At 34.0% G+C, this 19,361-nt stretch overlaps 1 protein-coding gene across 1 annotated transcript; it reads left to right on the top strand.

The window, feature by feature from the left end:
- The first annotated feature begins 7,175 nt into the window (after window positions 1-7,175).
- LOC109791492 (GLABRA2 expression modulator) lies at window positions 7,176-11,277 on the top strand. Its single transcript, XM_020350790.2, has 4 exons — window positions 7,176-7,633; window positions 7,725-7,826; window positions 8,923-9,194; window positions 10,847-11,277. The coding sequence occupies exons 1-4, from the start codon at window positions 7,372-7,374 to the stop codon at window positions 11,039-11,041; spliced, it is 831 nt and encodes a 276-aa protein (XP_020206379.1). The 5' UTR covers window positions 7,176-7,371; the 3' UTR covers window positions 11,042-11,277.
- The last annotated feature ends 8,084 nt before the right edge of the window (window positions 11,278-19,361 follow it).

Below are 19,361 nucleotides of genomic sequence, written 5' to 3' on the forward strand. Positions count from 1 at the left end.
ATGGCAAGAGAAAAGTTGTTCAACTTTCATTTCCCAATCCAAATAATTTTCAACATTATCCTTACCATGAAATGGGGGAAGAGTGATGTTAGGTTCCTTATTGGAGGCTATGTCTATGTTGCCTTGGGGGTCTTTGATAGTAATCATCATTGTGATGACTACTATAGAAGATATCACTTGGAGGTTGGGTATGATGTCATTCCTCCTTATGAACACTTGAGGGTATCATATGCCCCTTGCCTTTTGAGGATTTAGGAGAAGTGACTCTTGGTCTTGAACCACTAGCCTCTCCTTCCACAACTAGCCTAGTAAGCAACCTTTTTATTTCTTCATTATTTTTCTCAATTTCTTTTTCTCTTTTTCTTAATTCTTCCTCTATTTTTATATTTTCCTCTTCTTTTTTTCTTAGGTACTCCTTTAATTGCCTAAGTTCATCCCTAACACTAGACCTAGAACTACATGAGTTATGACCATGTACACTAGAATGATCACTCATCTTTGATCAAAAAGGTTTTCACAAAGTTGTTTTCAAAAAGGTTTGAAAAAGGTTTTCACAAAGAATGAGTGATAAAAAGATTTTCACAAATGGTTTTCAAGGTGCAAGATAGGTATAAAAAGGCCTTAGTGTACAAAGTGAACTATCAAAGGGAGGTGGACTACTAGGAATCACTTAATAACCAAGCCTTATCAAGTAAAAATCACTAAGCCTTTTCTACTTTTCTCACAAAACAATTTGGCACAAAAATAAAGTATGTGTGTGCACATTCCCCCTAGTAGGCAAAAGCAAGCCTTCTAAACAGAAATTGAGACAAAAATAAAGTTCTAAGCAATTATACTACTAAAAGCTTTAAAACATGCAAAAGAAAAACACTTAAAGCATATACTAGTCGAAGTCCTAGGTGAAGGTTTTCAAATCACCTTCAACTACATGAACTAAAACCAAAATGGAGAGGTTTAAAAATGGCCAATTACAAACCAAGATAAAAGAAAGCAAAGGCCAAAATACAAAAGGCCAAAAATTCACAAGAAAGAAACAATTAGGAAAAAAAACAATTTCAAGTCTTCAACTCCTCCAATTTGGCTCCCCTTCACAAGGAACAAACAAAGTTAGTCCTCTCCTTTGGTGTTTGCACTCTTTGAGGAATGATATCCTTCTCCAAAGCACTTGGGACCTCACGAATTTAGTCTCCACTCAATCCCCCAAAGAAATTTTGCTAAGGGTATCTTGGACATAGTACTTCACCTACACTCAAAGACAACAAACCAACCAAGAACAAGAAGGAGGCCAAAGGAATAAAAACTGAAAAAGCTCAATTAAAAAGCTAAACTCAAAGAGAGATTAATGAGACAAACATAAGAATTTCAAGGAAGACAAGCAAAAATTAAGACACATTAAAAAGGCTAGCACTCAAAAGAGAAAATCCTAGAATGGCACTAGAATGGAATAAGTCTTTAAAGGTTTTGCAATTGTAAACTTAAGTCCTTTTTGGTAAAGGTCCAGCCACGGTTTTGTGTCTCAAAGAGGGTCCAATAAGGTCCAAAAATTCATTCCAAGTCCAACTCCAATGTGCAAGGGTAATTAGGTGAAATGTCCACAAGTCTAGCAACAAATCCTTTTGTTTTCTTTTATTTTCTTTTGGCCTTTTTGGTCACGTTTTTTTTCAATATTTTTGTCCAGATTTTGTTTCTACTTTTCTTTTAAATGTTGCTTGGTTTTTACACTTGTGGGTGATTAAAAATGCAGCACATAAAGGAGTCAAATTTAAAGAGGCAAGTGGCAACACATGAGTGGGTGATGAGGCATATTGTGAGTGGAGTGTGTCTTGTACTAATTCTTTCTTTTTGTGCAGATTTTTTTAAAGATTCCAGCACTCACACACAAAACTTATCACTCACACATGTGCATAAAAGGACAAAAGAATAATCATGTAATGATGTGCATGAAAAGGTGGCCAATCATGTATGTGTAGGAAGGAAATAACACATAGATTTCAACACAAATTTGGAGCATGCCAAGGACTAATCAACATGCATGAATGACCTCTAAATGGTGCAGTGAATTTTTGGCCAGCCCATGAAAAGCACATATATCATACATTTTTCATTTTCTCATACATGAAATTGGTGCATCATATATTTAGGTATTTGTCTTTTTTAAGGTGGGTGAGAGAAACACAATTTTTGACAAAACTTAAAGGTAAAAAGGATCAAAAAGAGATGCAAGACATGTTCTTGATCATAATATATTTTTCCAGCAACAAGAATAGAAAACAAAAATGGCACACAAGAACCTAAAACTCAAGAAAAACCCTAAAGCACAAAAGAAGGCTCATGAATAAGCAATGAACCATGGAGCAACATAAGAATACATTTTTAACAAGGTTTTCATTGATGACAATGAACTCAAAGATGACGCAAATCAAGACTCAAAAAAAATAAAAGACTCAAAGAAATGAAAAGGAAGCTAGTTACCCTTGAAGATAACCTAAGCTCTAATACCAAATGATGGACTCCTTCCACCAAGGGGATGAACAAACGTCAATGGTGAAGAGGAGCTCCTTGCCAAGGCCAAGATAGTGACCTTAGGGGGTGGATGTCCTTCAAGGGTGAGGCAAAAAGGAAGGTGGGCGTAGATGGTGATGGCTTGGGCGAATATGAGAAATGAAGGGAGGGTGGTGTTTTGGGTGTTCTAGTTGGCTCTCTTCACTAAGTGGGGGTGAAATCCATTCAAGGTATCCCTAAACTCACTCTAAGGAGGAGATAAGAGAGGTAGGCCGAATTGACCAAGTGACTAAGGAGAGGATTTGAGGCAAAAATGCTCACTCAAATTCATATAATCCAAAGTATTTACATGATGCATAGCCTAGGGTATTTATAGGAGTGGGAGGCATCTAGGGTTGCATTTGGAGAGTGCATGGACGAAATTCACAAGCCAAATGCACACCAAATGAAATGCAAATGAACCCTAGATGCAACTTGGTGGCCAAGGATGGAATCTTTGGGATTAGTTAGGCTACATCTAGGTGCATGATAAGACCATGCAACCTTTGCCCTCCACTTGGGCCTAAGCCTTTCTAACACCAAAAATAGGTCCAAGAGCCACAAAAAATATGTCTAGGTTTTGTTCCCACCCTAATCAAATATCTTAGCCCAAAAATAAAAACCTATGATCTAAAGCACCCTATAATACAAGAGTAAAATAGGAAATATAAAAGAAAATAAATCCTATGACTAAAATACCCCAAAATACAAGGGTAAAATTGGAAATACAAGTAAAATAGATCTTATGTCTAAGATACCCCAAAATACAAGGGTAAAAATGGAAAATCAAAGACAAGGGCAAAATAGGCATAAAGATAAATTCTAGGCTATCAAAGCTTAGGAGAGTGATTAGTGTATTTTAATCTTGAGAAGCATGTCTTCTAAGGTTTTGACTTCCCTATCCTCTTTCACTCTCTTAGCCATTGGCTTAGTGATGGGTCTCACATGAAGCTCCATGGATGGTCCTCCATCAGTTACACATCTATTGCTTCAACTTACAAACCAATTGCTCAAATATTCAATCAATACACACAGAACATCACAATTTTACTAATTCATCCAATTTAGTCCAAAACCCCCAAATTCATACATAATAACCCTAACCCTCAAAATGCTTAACTTCATGACTAAATAAATTAATCAGAACAACATACGTGATTCATAAACAAAATAGTAATAAATTCACACTTATATTCATACACATCAATACAATCTAAACAAATAACCTAATAAGCTTATGAATTGTCTATACTCTTATCCCTCATATATTCCCTTGAATTCGACAATCTCACTCCCCTACCTAGAGTGATGATCTTGCCGATCAATGTGCTTCCTAACACTCTGGCCTCTAATTTGCACCTTTCTCGATGGTCTCCTCTAGGTTTTCACCTGCGAGTACTCCAGATTTTTTAGAAGACGAGAAATAATCTAATCTCCCTCTTTTACTTTTTTTTAATTAGTCTCCAAGTTGGGCCTAGAGTCCGGTCCAAAACTCTTTAATTGATCTCTCTCCTTTTATTTTATTAATAAAACATTCCCCTTAGACTGTAATCTATTTATTATTAGTTTTTTTTTCAAATGGGATATTACATAGCCTATCATGTCGGCTCAATATTGATAATTTTCGTTGTCAATGAATATCATAAATTTGAATATACTGTTCAAATTCAATAACATTAATATGGCTAACAAAGCATTGATATTTTCTCATTTTTGCTATTTTTTTGGCTGTTGTTAAAAATTTTAGGTGAGTTGGGTCTTGGGAGCTCATCAGGGCCATGTAGGCCTCAAGGCTCTATGAGCACTCAAGTTGTGTTTCATTACCAACTAGACCAACCTATGTTGGCCTCATTTTTTTTTGGTACCATGGTATTGGTGGGAGTATCCTCCAGCTTCGCCAAGACTAGTTTCCCTCAGGACTTTGATTGCATTAAGATCATCCTTCCCAGTGTTTTTTTTTATCAAACCCAAGACTCAGTCTCGAGTTTGAGTCTTGGGTTTAATAAAAAAAATAACATATGGAGGGATAGCCTTAATATAGTTGAGGTGAGCAGTCTAAGTGACTTAATTATACCAAACCAACATGATCTTTATAACGCCTTTCACACCTGCTAGGTCAACAACTAAGTTTAGATACCAATTCATAATTATATGATTTCAGATGTCACCACTTAAAAGAGGAAAGTTCAATACCACCATCAAGTATAACATAACTTGAGTATGGACTTACCATGACATTGACATGCATTAATCAAGTTCCCTATGGATTACAACCCAACTAAATATCCTTATGATATCATGCACCTTTCCAATAATCAGTTAAGGGTTGTAGCATTTGACTTTATACCTTACTCCAATGTCAACTAAGGACCTAGAGGAGACTCACCAATCCACTCCAAGAGTTAACGCCTACTCAAAGAGGGTTTTCAACAATTAGGCTCATAGAGTATCATACCAATATCCACACAATGGAATATCCAACTTTTAAGAAAACATCATCACCTTTAATCTTAAGTCAATCAACATGCCTAAATGCCTATAGAACTCTCAACATCAACATCTCAACAAATCAGGCCTAAATGTCAAAAATATTCTCAACATCAACACTTTGACAGGTCAAGATATAATCATCTATATATTATCTCAAATCAGTATACATAGAACAAATATCATCAATCAACATAAAATATGCAATAGATTCATCTAACCTATTCATGTTCACCAAAATCACAATTCAACAACAAGATTTTTCAAAGTAAACCATGCTTAGGGCCATGCACGTTGTGCCCGACACCATTTAGGTTGGGAGCTCTTTGTCTCGCCCATGTCTGAAGCCATTCAACCTATGCCTAGTGTGGTTAAAGTAGGGAATCTCTAGGACCCTTATGCTTGGCATGGCAAAGTCCCATGCTTGGCCCCACACTATGTAGAGACGAGTCTCTCTCTTCTCACACTCGATGCCACTCCTCTGACACCCGATGCTAATCTAAGCAAAGACAATTATCTCACCTAACACTAGATGTCATTCAAACTAGACCCATTGCCATTTCAACTCAAGACAATTCTCTCCCCTCAAGCCCGACCTCACCAATCTTGCACTCGACGTGAGAGAGACAAACAACCTCTGATTGAAACCACACTCAGTGCCATGAAGGTGCTCTCGACATGATGATGAGTTCTACACATAACAAACCTTGAATTTGGCTCAAACCATCTAAAAAAATATTAGATTCTAAACATGCAAAACACTAAACAACACACGAACACCACCAACAACTCATACTTAACAAGAAACTCAACATGCAACCAAAGATTATCTCAAATCATCAAATTCACCTTAACATGTTCAAAACACCAAAAGTTCAACATATCTCATTCTCAACTCAACAACCAAATCAGCCATGAATTCAAAGAATTTCCAATACCATACAATTCATGCATCACCACAAAATCAAATAACCTAACTTCCCTTACCTTAACTCCAAGCAAAAAAATGAAAAAGGAATTCAAAGGGTTCTAATCTCCAGGCTATCACAAGCTCCGCACGTACACCACCTTGATTCTCAACTATCTGACTTTGAATCAACAACCAACAACAATATTTACACACCTGGGATGCCTAAGAAGAATAAGAACTTTAAAGCTCCTTTCTCTAGTATCGTTGTAAAGTCCTCTACGAAATGAGCTTATGAGGCTCAAGTTTCAAAAGAATCTTATATATTCCTTTCCTCAGGGTCAAATTAGACCTCCACCTAGAAAAATCCTCTAAAATACCTAAAGACTCCTTAGAAGTTCCTTAACTTCAGAGTCTCTTAACACTACAAACTTATAATTATTGCTAAAAAGATAATAATTAACAAAAACTTACTGTGTTACACTACCAATACTTTGATATTAGAAAATAAATGAGGCCAACAAAGGTTGGTCCAGTTAGTGATGAAATACAATATAAATGCTTATAGTGCTTTAAGGCTTGCTTGACCCTGGTAAACTCTTAGGATTTAATTCACCTAAACTTTTTGACAATAATAAAAAAAAAACATAAATGCAAAAATATCAATACATTGAAGATTATTCATAGAAAAATATTACGTAAAGGACATGGAACTAGAATCAATTATTTATTAAAATAATATATTAATTTTATTTTTTCTTTATTAAAACTATTATTTTTTTAAAGTTTTTTAATTAATTGTATTGTTTTTTTAAATCCATATTATTCTTTTGAAATCTTATAAAATCTTATAAATTTTCATGACATAAACTATTAAAGTTTATATTACAAAATCTTGATTATAATTTTTTTTATATAATTTATTATATTTTAAAAAAATTTAAAAAATCTTTAAAATCATTATACTCTTATAAAATTTTTTAAAATTCACAAATTTTTAATATTAAAAATTTTATAAAACCCTGATTCAATACACCTGAGAATAAAATAAAGTTAAAAATAATAATAAAAGTACACTATTTTTCATAATGTATGGAATTATTGCGACAATGTTATGTAAAGTCGAGTTTCAAAATAATAGTTTACTCTATTTTAACATAACAAACAAAAAGCACGAAAACAGGAGAGGAAGGAAGCATTCTCATAAAATTACTAACAACACCCTAGGACTTTCTTGAAAATTCCCCTCTTAACCTCGACATCGAAAGGTTGAAGTTGATGGAGGAAAAGCGCTTCTCCATGGTCCGCGCGCTAAAATAAGCAGACACGTTCAACCAAATTATCACCCTCTCGTTTCCTCCCCTTCCTCTTGGCCCCCAAAATTCTGTTTCAAAATCCTAACTCTCAATCAACCAACCAACCCAAACTTCCACGACATGGAACCCCCGAAGCCCGAAACCGAGCCCGAAGCCCACGCCCCCAACGGCCACTCCACCGCCCCCAGTGATGGATCGGGATCGGAACAGCGCACTCGGAAGGAACGCACCGCATCGTCCGGTAGCACGAAAAAGTCCGTGCACTGGAGCCCCGAATTAGTTACAGAATCCACCTTCACGTCTTCCCCTCGCGAATCGCGCTCCAATCCATACTTTTCCAACTCCTCTTCTTTCTCTCAATCCCCCTCCCCCTCCTTCATGGGTCAGTATTTTTTTTTTATTTTTTTTTTTGTAAATTATTTTTGTTCCCTTGCATTCGCGTGGATGCGTATTTTTGCTTCGTTTGTGACCAGAGACGGTGGTGACCGTTCGCAATGTGCTCGGAAGATGGGGTCAGAAGGTGGGAGAGGCTACTAAGAAGGCTGAGAGTCTCGCTGGGAACACGTGGCAGCACTGTAAGTTTTCTGTTATTATTTTATTTGTTGTTAAGTTTTTTTTTTAATTCTTAATTGGGTGGTAGCTTTTGATCGGCCAAATATGGGGATCTGTAGAAACTTTGTGATTAAGGAAACTGGTGTTAGACTTGTATAGATTTAAGTGTGAATTGGATTGGGATTAAATGTGTTTTCAGTTATGAAATTTTGTCAATTTGTATTTTTAGTTTTTGATTTTTTTTTTTTGTTTTGTTTTTTTAGTCTTTTAGATTCTCCTTGAACAAAATACCTTGACCCAGGGGACAAAAATGTTAACGAAATGAAAAGTTCAGGAACTAGAAGTGAAATCGGCCATAATTCAGGAATTAAAACTATAAAAAAATTGTTTAAAGACTAAAAATGAAAATCGACAAAAATTTAATGGCTAAAAACATATTTAATCCATTGGATTATTGGGTATCCGTCAAAGGTATGTTCATTTGGTTTTATGGTTTAGTGTATAAGGAGCCCTCTGTCATTGGGTTCCTTTAAAGGTGTGTGATCACACATTAAAATAGTTGCCGGTGATATTGTTATCCTTTCTATATTTCCCACGTGGTCTTTATTATCTTCTTTTGAGTTGTTTTGGTGGCAAGAGGATGTACCAAACTAAGTTTGTTTGCAAATGTTTAATTGGCGTTCAATGGAAATTTTACACATTCCAATTCATAATTGTAAAAGGAAAGCAAGTGTTGGATTGGTGTACCTTTGAATGAAACAAAATTCCAAACACACACTAGCCCTTGTTTATGAGTCTATGACTATAAGTTGGATGCGTTTTTTTTCTGCTAGTGTGGTACAACTTATCATGCATTTCCGTGGTGTGCACGTCAGCATGTCAACCAGTGGTTGTATTGAGCAGTCTGCAGTATTATCGTTTTGCTTTTCATGTTATAATAATAAATGTACTTGATGGATCTTCTGTGTCTTGTTATTTTGCTCTTCATGTTTTAATAATCAATGTATTTGATGGATCTTCTGTGTCTTATTATTTTCTTCCCTCGCGTCATCATTGATAACAATGAATCTTCTACATTAAGTAACTGAAATATACTTGTTTTGTTACGTTGTGCTTAAGTGAAAACAAGTCCTAGCTTTACTGAAGCTGCTATGGGGAGAATTGCCCAGGGAACAAAGGTCCTGGCAGAAGGTGGATATGAGAAGATTTTCCTGAATACATTTGAGACAGGTCCAGAGGAACGGCTCAAGAATTCTTTTGCATGTTATCTATCCACGTCAGCTGGTCCAGTAATGGGAATTCTGTATATATCCACGGCAAAGATTGCATATTCTAGTGACAATCCTATTTCCTATAGAACTGAGAGCCAAATGGAATGGAGCTATTATAAGGTACATATTCTCTTGTGATGGTCAAATTGTTTACCGAATTGCTAGTCTAACTTTCTATACCCGCCAGGGTCTAAATAAGGCTCCCCTTGATATGCAATAATTTTCTATTACAATGCATTGGGTGTATCAACAGGTTTTGTAGTTTATAATTCTAGTTTCATCCGATATATCTAAGGCATATTTTCTTGACGCTCACTTGAGCTTGGTTCTAGTTATAATTCCTAAATATTTGTTATTATAAATTATAAATTACACACACATACAGTTGATCCTGGCCACAAGCCTTGAAGCTGATTATTACTGTATTTGATTTGATATTAGTGCGTATGGAATCAAGCTACAAGACCTGTTAATAGCTTTCTTAAGTTAAAAAGGGGCAGGGGGGTTGGAATCACGAGGACAAATTATGTTGGTTAACTAGATAGATATTAGTATATTCATAAGGCCCTGCTGGGAGACTTGAAATTATACAGTTCTATACTCTAATATGCAAAATTATAAATATAGTACTTGTTTAATGAATTTGTCATTGAAATTGGTTTTCTATTTTAACGGGTTGGTATGGTGCATTTTGTAAAGGAATTGCAAGATGCCAATATGAAATCCCCTTTCGTATAGTTAGGCAATGGATATGCACTTGAAGGGGACTTTTATTTTGATTAAAATTGAAAATGTTTCATCTTTGTTGGCTCAGTGATGTACGCCTACAAGCTGCTAGTGTGTATGAATCTTTTTTATTAATTTTGTAAAGGTCCATAAATCTGGAATTATATTGTATTTCATCATCTTAATGTGGTCTTTGGTCAGGCATATAATATTATTAGATCTTGAGTAGATGTTGAATACAGATAATAGTATTATTTAACATAGAGGAGTACTATTCTCAGACTATTTCAGAGATTTATGGTAGTTGGTGCTGTGGCAATTAAAAGTATCTTCTCAACCCCAAGTTTTTTATAATGACTAGCTTCGTTCAAAGTGTGCCCCTCTCCCGATTAATAGGAATCTTCTTTTGGCCCGTCTACTATCTTCATTATCCTTCCTGAATAACTGTCAACCACCTCAATCTTATCAGCATAGCGTATCAACCGTTTATATTAAGTTTGTTCTGTATTGTCGACAATAAGGATGTGAGCAAAGCATGTCTGGCCTGCTTAAGGGTGAGACTTGATTAAAAAATAAGAAAAAATAAGAATTTAAAATTTCATGACATTTCTCCAATGAGTAGAAAAGTTAAAAGATTCCTTCATACTAAATTTTTATATGCAAAATAAAATCTGATTTTATAGAAAGAAGCTTAAAATACAAAAATGAATAATATTTGTAATGCCAGCTTTAAATCTGCTTTCCATGATAGTCAATAATCTCATTTGCTTAAACTCTTTTCTTTTCTGCAATTTCTTATCTCTGCAAAATGGTTACTTTAACACCATTATTTTCTTTGTGAATCTTTTAGTTCATGCTTTTCTGTCGTCACTTCTATTCAAGTAATTTTTCTCCCTCCGATGTTTTTTCTTCTAAAATGCACTACAAGACATGTTACACAATAACATCACATATATCTCTTACCTTATATTATATGTCTGATCTTGAATATTGTTGTATCAAGTGTTGTTTTTATGTCAGTTGATATGTGGCGTGTTATGCATCAGGTAGTCATTCCATTACACGAGCTAAAATCAGTGAATCCTTCATCAAACACGACCAATCCTGCTGAAAAGTACATCCAGGTGATCTCGGTAGACAATCATGAATTTTGGTTTATGGGCTTCTTGAACTACGATGGTGCTGTGGAGTCTCTGGAAGAAGCTCTTCAAGCTGGCAAACATATACAATCAGAAGCATAGTCTGTTCAAATGGCCCAAAGAAAAATTATAGTCTGTTCATACGCTATAGAGTTTCAAACCCCAAATATATTGCACTTATCACAAAAGTTTGTAGATTGATCATTGTGCTCTTGGAATTGTTGATAAAATATATCAAGCTAATTTTGTCAATTTTGTGGATAGAATTTACCGTAGGATCGCACCTTGGATCATTTAAGGGGGGATTCATCAGAATAGTTTTGAAAAGTTTGTGTTGACTTTTCTCTGCTTCTCGTTACTTTCTATGCTCTATTTTATTAGGGGAACTGGTTTGCAACTCTAATGCACAAATACTTTAAAACTCAGGACGTACTAGCATCTTACCTGAACCAACTACTTAGGAAGCTAGGAATCCACGCAAAGCTATAAAATTGTGGACATATATGTGTAGCATCAAGACCCGTACCTGTGTAACATAGGTGAGCAATTAAACTTTTACTATGTGCATTGATGTTCTTTTCCTCCCTTCAAGCTTCAAGCCATACATGGATTGGTTTTTTAATTATGAAAATCTCATTATCAATAATGATTTCCCCTGTGGTTCACTAAAACCGATTGTTTCTCTGAAAGTATTCTCGAGTTTTTTTTTTTTTTTTTTTTGTAAATTTCCAGAATGTGTAATGTGACCCTCGTGTTAAGCTACACGGAAATGCTTTGGAGGTTCTGATCGTTTTCCCAAGACTATTTTTGGTCAATTTGGAAGTACAAATGTATAAACATTTCTCGACTGCAAGGCCATAATTTTACAGTACATTTATTTTTCCTTTTTTATGCAGTTCAACAAAAATATACCAATTTAATCAACAAATGGTTCATAATGTCCTATTTTAACCCATTATTATCGTGCTATCCTCAAAAGACCTAGTTCAGTAAAATAGGCACATGTGCTTAGCCCCTAGCAGTTAGCACCAAAGGCATAAAGAGCTACTCTTATTTAGTGCGATCCACTTTGAACTTAGTGTCACAACACTTTGGACACTTAGTCCCTAGCAGTTAGCACCAAAGGCATAAAGAGCTACTCTTATTTAGTGCGATCCACTTTGAACTTAGTGTCACAACACTTTGGACACTTAGTGTGAAAAGGCCTGCTTTATATATGTATAATATGCTCAGTGTTCAATTAAGCATTACTCTATTGTTCTGGTGCTTAGCAGGAAAATGCTTAGTAATCAATAACAACATGCTTTTTTGTGGCTTTTGCACTTAGTGTGAATGTATTCACACTTAGTACCAAAGGAACATAGAGAAGTCCTATACCTCTAAGCCCGTGGTTGGATTGAAGTTTAGTTAACATGCATATAAAACGTGAAAATAAGAAGCTATCATATCTTGCTTCCGTGTCAAATTCGTCAAGACGTGAATTATTGACGCGAATTCAAATACGCGGTAAGAGTCATGCGTTGTGGTTAAACTCGTGCTTAGTGTGAACTTGAGAATAGATCAGAATTGGAGTTTAACAAAGCATCTTCTGAACTCTTTCAAATTGGTTCAAGTCTTTTATGTTTTGACTCATCAAATTCATCACAATTCACATATTATAAGGACATCTCATACATTATAATTATGCATGGAAATCATCAACCATCAACATTCATCCAAACATCAAGGTCATTCATCAAGATCCCTAACATCAAGAAATTCTATAACATCATAAGCAACTCATCGAATTAATAATTGCTTCAACTCAAATAAATCAAACATCACATAAAAGCCTCAGGATATTCACAACCTTCCCAATAAACATGTAATTAAAATTCAACAAAAAATCACACGCCAAGGTTTGCAGGAGGCAACAAGACAATATAGTATTAGGGAAAAGAACCAAATTTAACCTTAATAACTCTTTAAAGAAATAATTGAACCAAGCCCGATACTTACTTTTAGTAAAAAATAGCCTTTGCTCATTAACCCCAAATTAACTATTATTTAATAAGATAATCACCTATACACTGCCAGTGTAAACTTTTTTTACACTGGCAACCAATCATATCTTTTAATAGTGTCATGTCAGTTACTTATTTAATGAAATAATAATAATAAAAAATAATTTAAAAGATATGATTGGTTGTCAGTGTAAAAAATTTTATACTGACAGTGTATGGATAATTAACTCTTATTTAATTAACATCCATAAAATAAACTATTTAAAAAATAATAATTAAATAGATATTATTTTTTTTAAGAAAACCAGGGTGTCACAGAAGCCATCTCCGTTGTCTTTTTCATCATCAAAGTTGTATTTCTCGTCATTGCTTCGATTCACTATTATCCGCCCCAAGCATCTTCCTTTGATCTCCATAGAACCCCATTCTTTTTTCTTAGTGTTTGGTTGGAGGTAATTGGAGGGGAGAGAGACCTTTTTAAATTTATGTAAGTGTACAAAGATAAATTAATTTTTAAAATTTCTTTTCTCTTCTTATGAACCAAAAAAAAAAAAAGTTATGTATGAGAAAGACTTAACCTAAGCCAAATGTATAAGGTATAAAAGTAAATTAATTTTTAATTTTTTTTGTAGTGTTTCTCTTTATGTAAGAGCTAGGAAGACTGTTAAGGATAACAGAAAAAGAATAAAATCTGTTAGTTAGTTACAGTTTTGATGACTTTATAAATAGATGTTTATCACCTTAGATGTAACTCACTGATACAATAATATTTTCTCTTCCATAAGTTTTCTCCAATCTCTCATTCTTTTAGAAACTTCAACATGGTATCCAGAGCGTAAACGGTTCAACATGACTTCTGCGGCGCAATTCACCCCTCAAACATTTGCAACGTCAATTGCGATCAAGCTCGACGATGAAAATTTCTTGGTATGGCAGCAACAGGTTCTTGCAAGCATTCGTGGATGGAAACTTGAGAAATTTATCCGTGGGAATGAGGTTCCATCGCGATATGCATCCAAAGAAGATGAAGCCAAAGAAATTGAGAATTCAGAATACCTAAATTACATACAACAATAATATTTTGCACTCTCGTACCAAACATTTCGAACTTGATTTATATTTTGTCCGAGACAAAGTGATGAAAGGAGAAATTCAAGTCATTCACCTACCAGCAAGGTTTCAAGTTGCTGACATCCTCACAAAGTCTCTCTCCAGTTTCCAGTTTGAAGAATTTCGACACAAACTCATGGTTACCTCCAAGGATAACATGAGTTTGAGGGGGGATGTTAAGGATAACAGAAAAAGAATAAAATCTGTTAGTTAGTTACAGTTTTGATGACTTTATAAATAGATGTTTATCACCTTAGATGTAACTCACTGATACAATAATATTTTCTCTTCCATAAGTTTTCTCCAATCTCTCATTCTTTTAGAAACTTCAACAAAGACCTTACCTAAGCCGGTGTCTGGGCCCGGTAACAATTAGCAGCACAGCCTAAGTAGCAGTTAGAGGGGTGTGTATAAATGGGTCATGGCCTATAGAAGTGGACCATCCTCTATTATATGGTCTTTATATTAATCGACAAGGTTGGTATCCATTATATATATGTCCATGTTCTGTTTTTGACAAAAAAAAAGAGGTCCATGTTCTAAACAGTTTTTCTTCAACTTTTCTTTTCTTAAAACAGGAGGAGGTGGGGGTAGGGGAATCCATTTTGCTCTTTCGGCATCTAAGTGTTCTTCACTAATCATTATTAGTTTGCGATGATTATTGAGCCTGTAATGTCTTAATCAAGAAATCCACTTAACTGTGCATAAAGCAGCATCAGATGACCCACTTAGATCTTTCATTTGCACGCGGAAATGTCATTTCTTTGTAGATTAGGACTAACATTTCTTCCTATAAAAATTAAACCCGTAACCCAAAAGTGAAACCAAGCAAAGCAATTATTTTAGGAAGCATGTAATGAACAAACTTTTTTAGCTTTGCTATGCAGTCTATCCCTAAACCATTATTACAAAAAAAAAGGAAAATCCTATCATCAGTTCCTAAAGTTGATTAACCCCAAGCGTGTGGTTCAGCGGTAGGGGTTGATCCACGCTTAAACAAGGTCAGGGGTTAAATCTTGGGGCCATTGAGGTGCCTCCAACGTAGCGAGGAGATTAGTCACTGCTGTCGGCGGTGGATACTCCAGGGACGAACAAAAAAAAAAGTTGATTTTAAATATTTAAAAATGATATATTTTATCATAAACAAAACGAGAACTCATTACACTAGAAATAAGAAAAATGCAATAAATACTTTTTAATTAAAATTATTACTTTTAAGCGTTTAAATTCAACTCTAATGTTAACAAACTGTTGAACAAAAAATCTTCAGCTCGTTACTTCATGAGATCAGAAACAAAATGTTATCTCATGAGAAGAATAAGAATACCATTTCATTTATATATTATATAAGTAGTACCCATTTATTAAAACGGGCCACTAGATTTACCTTCTTATTATGCTCCTTTAGAGTAGGTGGGGCTCTCTTAAGTTAATACGTGACATATTAGCCTCAGGATTTGTCAAAGTTCGAAAACTGTTTAGCAATTGATATTCATTGACTTAACTTCATAGTGTAAAACCACAAATATCTATTTTAACGATCCCTGCTCTTTAATTATATTGCTTCTACCTCGCCCCAGTAGCAGTGGTAGTATGATTACCATCTGTCCTATATTCTCTTATTTTGATTAGAACAGTAACATAGCGTTTTTATCGTACCAAAATAGTGATCACAACCACTAAACCAATTAATAATAGAATTTTCAAACACTAAAAAGTATGCAATTCAACTGTTTGATTAAATAACACTTCATTAAAGTTCTTTCATTAAATGATTATCTACTTTAATTTCCTTCCAATCTTAATAACAAGTACGTGGAAAGACATGCTGGTGTGCTCTAGCTATAGGGAGTATTATGGACCTTAACATTGTAGGCCATCATTAGTGCCTTGTTTTAGCCTCAGTTTGTGTCTAATCTTGCTTTAATTTCTGGATCTTTGGAATATATTATTTGAGCTTTTGGGTCTTCGAGAAATAACTTGGTATGTTGTACATGCCCTCAAAGAAGTCTTGACCAATAATAGGTGTATACTTTAGATTTCTTTTATATATATATATATGTTACTGTAACCATTTTTTTCTTCACATCAATTGAAGCAAATATGATAATAAGTTGCCAGTGAAATATAGACATTTACTTTTTCTGTGTAAGCAACTTTTCCCATTTTCTTGTTGCCTTTCCTAATTTTTATTGCAATTTCCTTCTTAATTTTAAGTTTTTAGGGTAAATGATTTTTTCCCCATAAAGGGTATGATGATTAATTAATCACAATTGATTCAAACAACTAAATCAATAAAGAAAAAAACTAGTGATTAAACAAACCATTAAAAGAAAATGAAAACTGCATGTTTTTATTCAGTTAAAATGATTTTCTTCAATCCCCATATTCAAAACCAAACCAAAATAAAATGCAATGAACCGCAAGTGTACTAAATTTATGTTGGTTTTATAATGATACTCTCAAATAAGTTTGAGACTATTTTACCTTATAATTTAAAATTTAGTTCAAGCTGTGATTTATGATGAAATTTAATATTTTTTAATGTTTTTTCGTATTAATTATATATTTAACATTTTATTTAATACGTATTGTCCCTTTAAATAAAATATTAGCCATTAGAGAAATTCATGTATTACTTAGGGACTCTACTCTTCCTCTAATTAATTATTTCATTAGTTTGGTAACCAAAAAATAAAGTAGTTTCCTTGATTTTTTTTTTAAATGAATAGCACGAATTTAATTGTTTATTCTCATATTGTACGTGTGGTTTATATAGTTTCTCAATTGATGACTTCACTAACAATCCTAAGGGACTAAATTATCGGTCAGCCTTATTTTGCGGCTGTTTTGTAAGACTATTTTTAAAAAATTTGGAAATGTTATTTTTTGTTTCTGCAAATTACCCTGAACACCCTCCTCCCTCCACTAAGTAGACCCCAAATGAGTACTTCGAAAATGTGATTGAATCCTTATATGGATACCTACAAAAAGTATCTGTAATGTGCAGCAGGTAATTAAATATTGATTCAATGGGATGAGTTCAATACCAGAATTTACCTTTGAAAGTTTAATGGGAATGAGTGCGAATATGAGTAAATATTGGTTCGATGAGGATGAACTCTCTTGATTTATTTTGCAAAAATTAAAATTGACAACAGTAAAGTTATTAAAACATAATATTTTCTCCATACTATTCAACTCTTCTACTACTATCTCAACAGTTTATCATTTTAAGATATAAATATTGCAAGAAGTAGTGAAATTAAAAACAGAAATAAGATTATATATATATATATATATATATATATATATATATATGAGGAGGGATTTGTTTACTATAAGAATAAGTCTATATGAACTTATTTTGTTCAATAACTTATATTTTATATCAAATTTTACTGATCCAACTATTGAATTTAAAATTTTTAATACATAGATTAAATCTGCAAATTTAAAAAAAAAATTAAAATCATTTAATACTTCGTTTCATTAATTCAAATTGACAGGTAATCATAAAATTATTTTATGCATTGGCAAACTGATTGCTAGACAAAGAAAACCATCCAATCCTTAAAGAACCTACTTAGAGTAAAGGGGTAATTAGGATAGTTTCATGCCTTTAATATAGTTCACCTACAACAATAGTTATCATTCTAGTATTGGGAAGACACCCTACAAGGATTTGTATGGGAGGAGATGTTGATACCCTTACATTGGTGTGAACCTGGTGAGAACCTTGTGTTAGGGTTTGATGTAAGGAAACAAACTACGAAAAAGGTTAAAATAATATAAGATAGGATTAGAATAACTCAAAGTAGGTAAAAAAAAGTTATGCAAATAAGAGGAGGAAGGACTTAGAGTTTTAAGAGGGCGATCATGTACTCTTGAAAGTCACTTTGTGGACTAGAGTTAGTAGAGCCTTGAAGTCTAAAAAGCTTACCCCTCATTTCATTGGTTCGATGAAACCCTTAAAAGAGTTAATGAAGTAGCCATTAGGTTGCTTTACTTCCACACTTGCCTAACCTTCATAATGTATTTCATGTGTCCCAACTCTATAAATACATTCATTATCCTTCAAATGTGATCAAGTTAGATAACTTGAGGTTAAAGAAAATTTGACAGTGGAGACCATACCAGTGAGTGTTGAGGACTACATGGTTAAACAACTCAAAGGCAAAGATATTCCTTTGATTAAGGTTGTTTAGGGAGGTGCTGCTTTGGAAAGTGCTACTTGGGAATTGGAAAGTAAAATGAAGGAAACATATCCAAAGTTGTTTACCATGGGTAAAATTCAAGGACGAATTTTCTATTAAAGGAAGAGAGTTATAAATCCTATTATTTTAAATAAATAACTTAGAATAATTAGAATAATATAAGTGATATATTTTATTCATAAAAATAAAATGGGGATAGGTAAATTAGAAGATTTTGGGTTGGACTCTAGGCCCAACTTGGAGACTGATTCAAAAGAAGAAAATAAAAAGAGAGTTAGGTCTTTGAAGGAACCTAGAGGAGAGCACCAAAGAAGGCACGAATTAGTGGCAAAAGCTACTAGAGTAGTGCTGTTCCACAAGAATCGTCACTCTAGGTAAGAGTAGTAAGATTGTTGATTTCTTTTGACATATACGAGAGATAAAGGCAGAGAAACGATCCTTAAGCCTGATAGGCTGATGAATTTAATCTATGTGTTTGCTTATGAATGAATTAGTTATTGATTCATTGTGTATTATATGAATTCGTGTACTAAATTATGTTTGATTGATATATTAATGGTAAATTAAAATGGTGATGGATTAGGGTCATGTATGCATATAATTGGGGTTTTAAAGTGTTTTGATGTTTTGTATGAGATAGGCTGATGAATTTAATCTATGTGTTTGCTTATGAATGAATTAGTTATTGATTCATTGTGTATTATATGAGTTTGTGCACTAAATTATGTTTGATTGATATATTGATGGTAAATTAAAATGGTGATGGATTAGAGTCATGTATGCGTAGAATTGGGGTTTTAAGGTGGTTTAATGTTTTGTATGAGTTGATGATGATAAATGGCTATAAGAATGATAAATAGATGTTTTTGATCAATCAAACTCTGAATTAAGTGAGTGGATATGTATGGATGCTTGAGAAAGATGAGTTATGCAATCGTAGGTCTATGAAATGCCTTTTTTGCGACTGCATCTGGAGTAAGGATGGTCACGTTGAGTGCAGGGTTACAAGAGAGGTCCCAAACATCTCGATTTTGGGCATGAGGTGTTGTGCTTGACACCATTAGACATCGATTTTACGAGGAAGGTGACGTC

Source organism: Cajanus cajan, chromosome 5 (assembly GCF_000230855.2).
Source record: "Cajanus cajan strain Asha chromosome 5, NIPB_CcT2T_4, whole genome shotgun sequence".
Lineage (NCBI taxonomy): Eukaryota > Viridiplantae > Streptophyta > Magnoliopsida > Fabales > Fabaceae > Cajanus > Cajanus cajan.

Bases quoted from the DNA above. Each gene is read 5' to 3' on its own strand.
- LOC109791492 (XM_020350790.2), top strand. From the start codon at position 7,372: ATGGAACCCCCGAAGCCCGAAACCGAGCCCGAAGCCCACGCCCCCAAC. The intron at 7,634-7,724 runs GTCAGTATTTTT...GTTTGTGACCAG, and splicing joins CCCCTCCCCCTCCTTCATGG to AGACGGTGGTGACCGTTCGC. The intron at 7,827-8,922 runs GTAAGTTTTCTG...GTTGTGCTTAAG, and splicing joins TGGGAACACGTGGCAGCACT to TGAAAACAAGTCCTAGCTTT.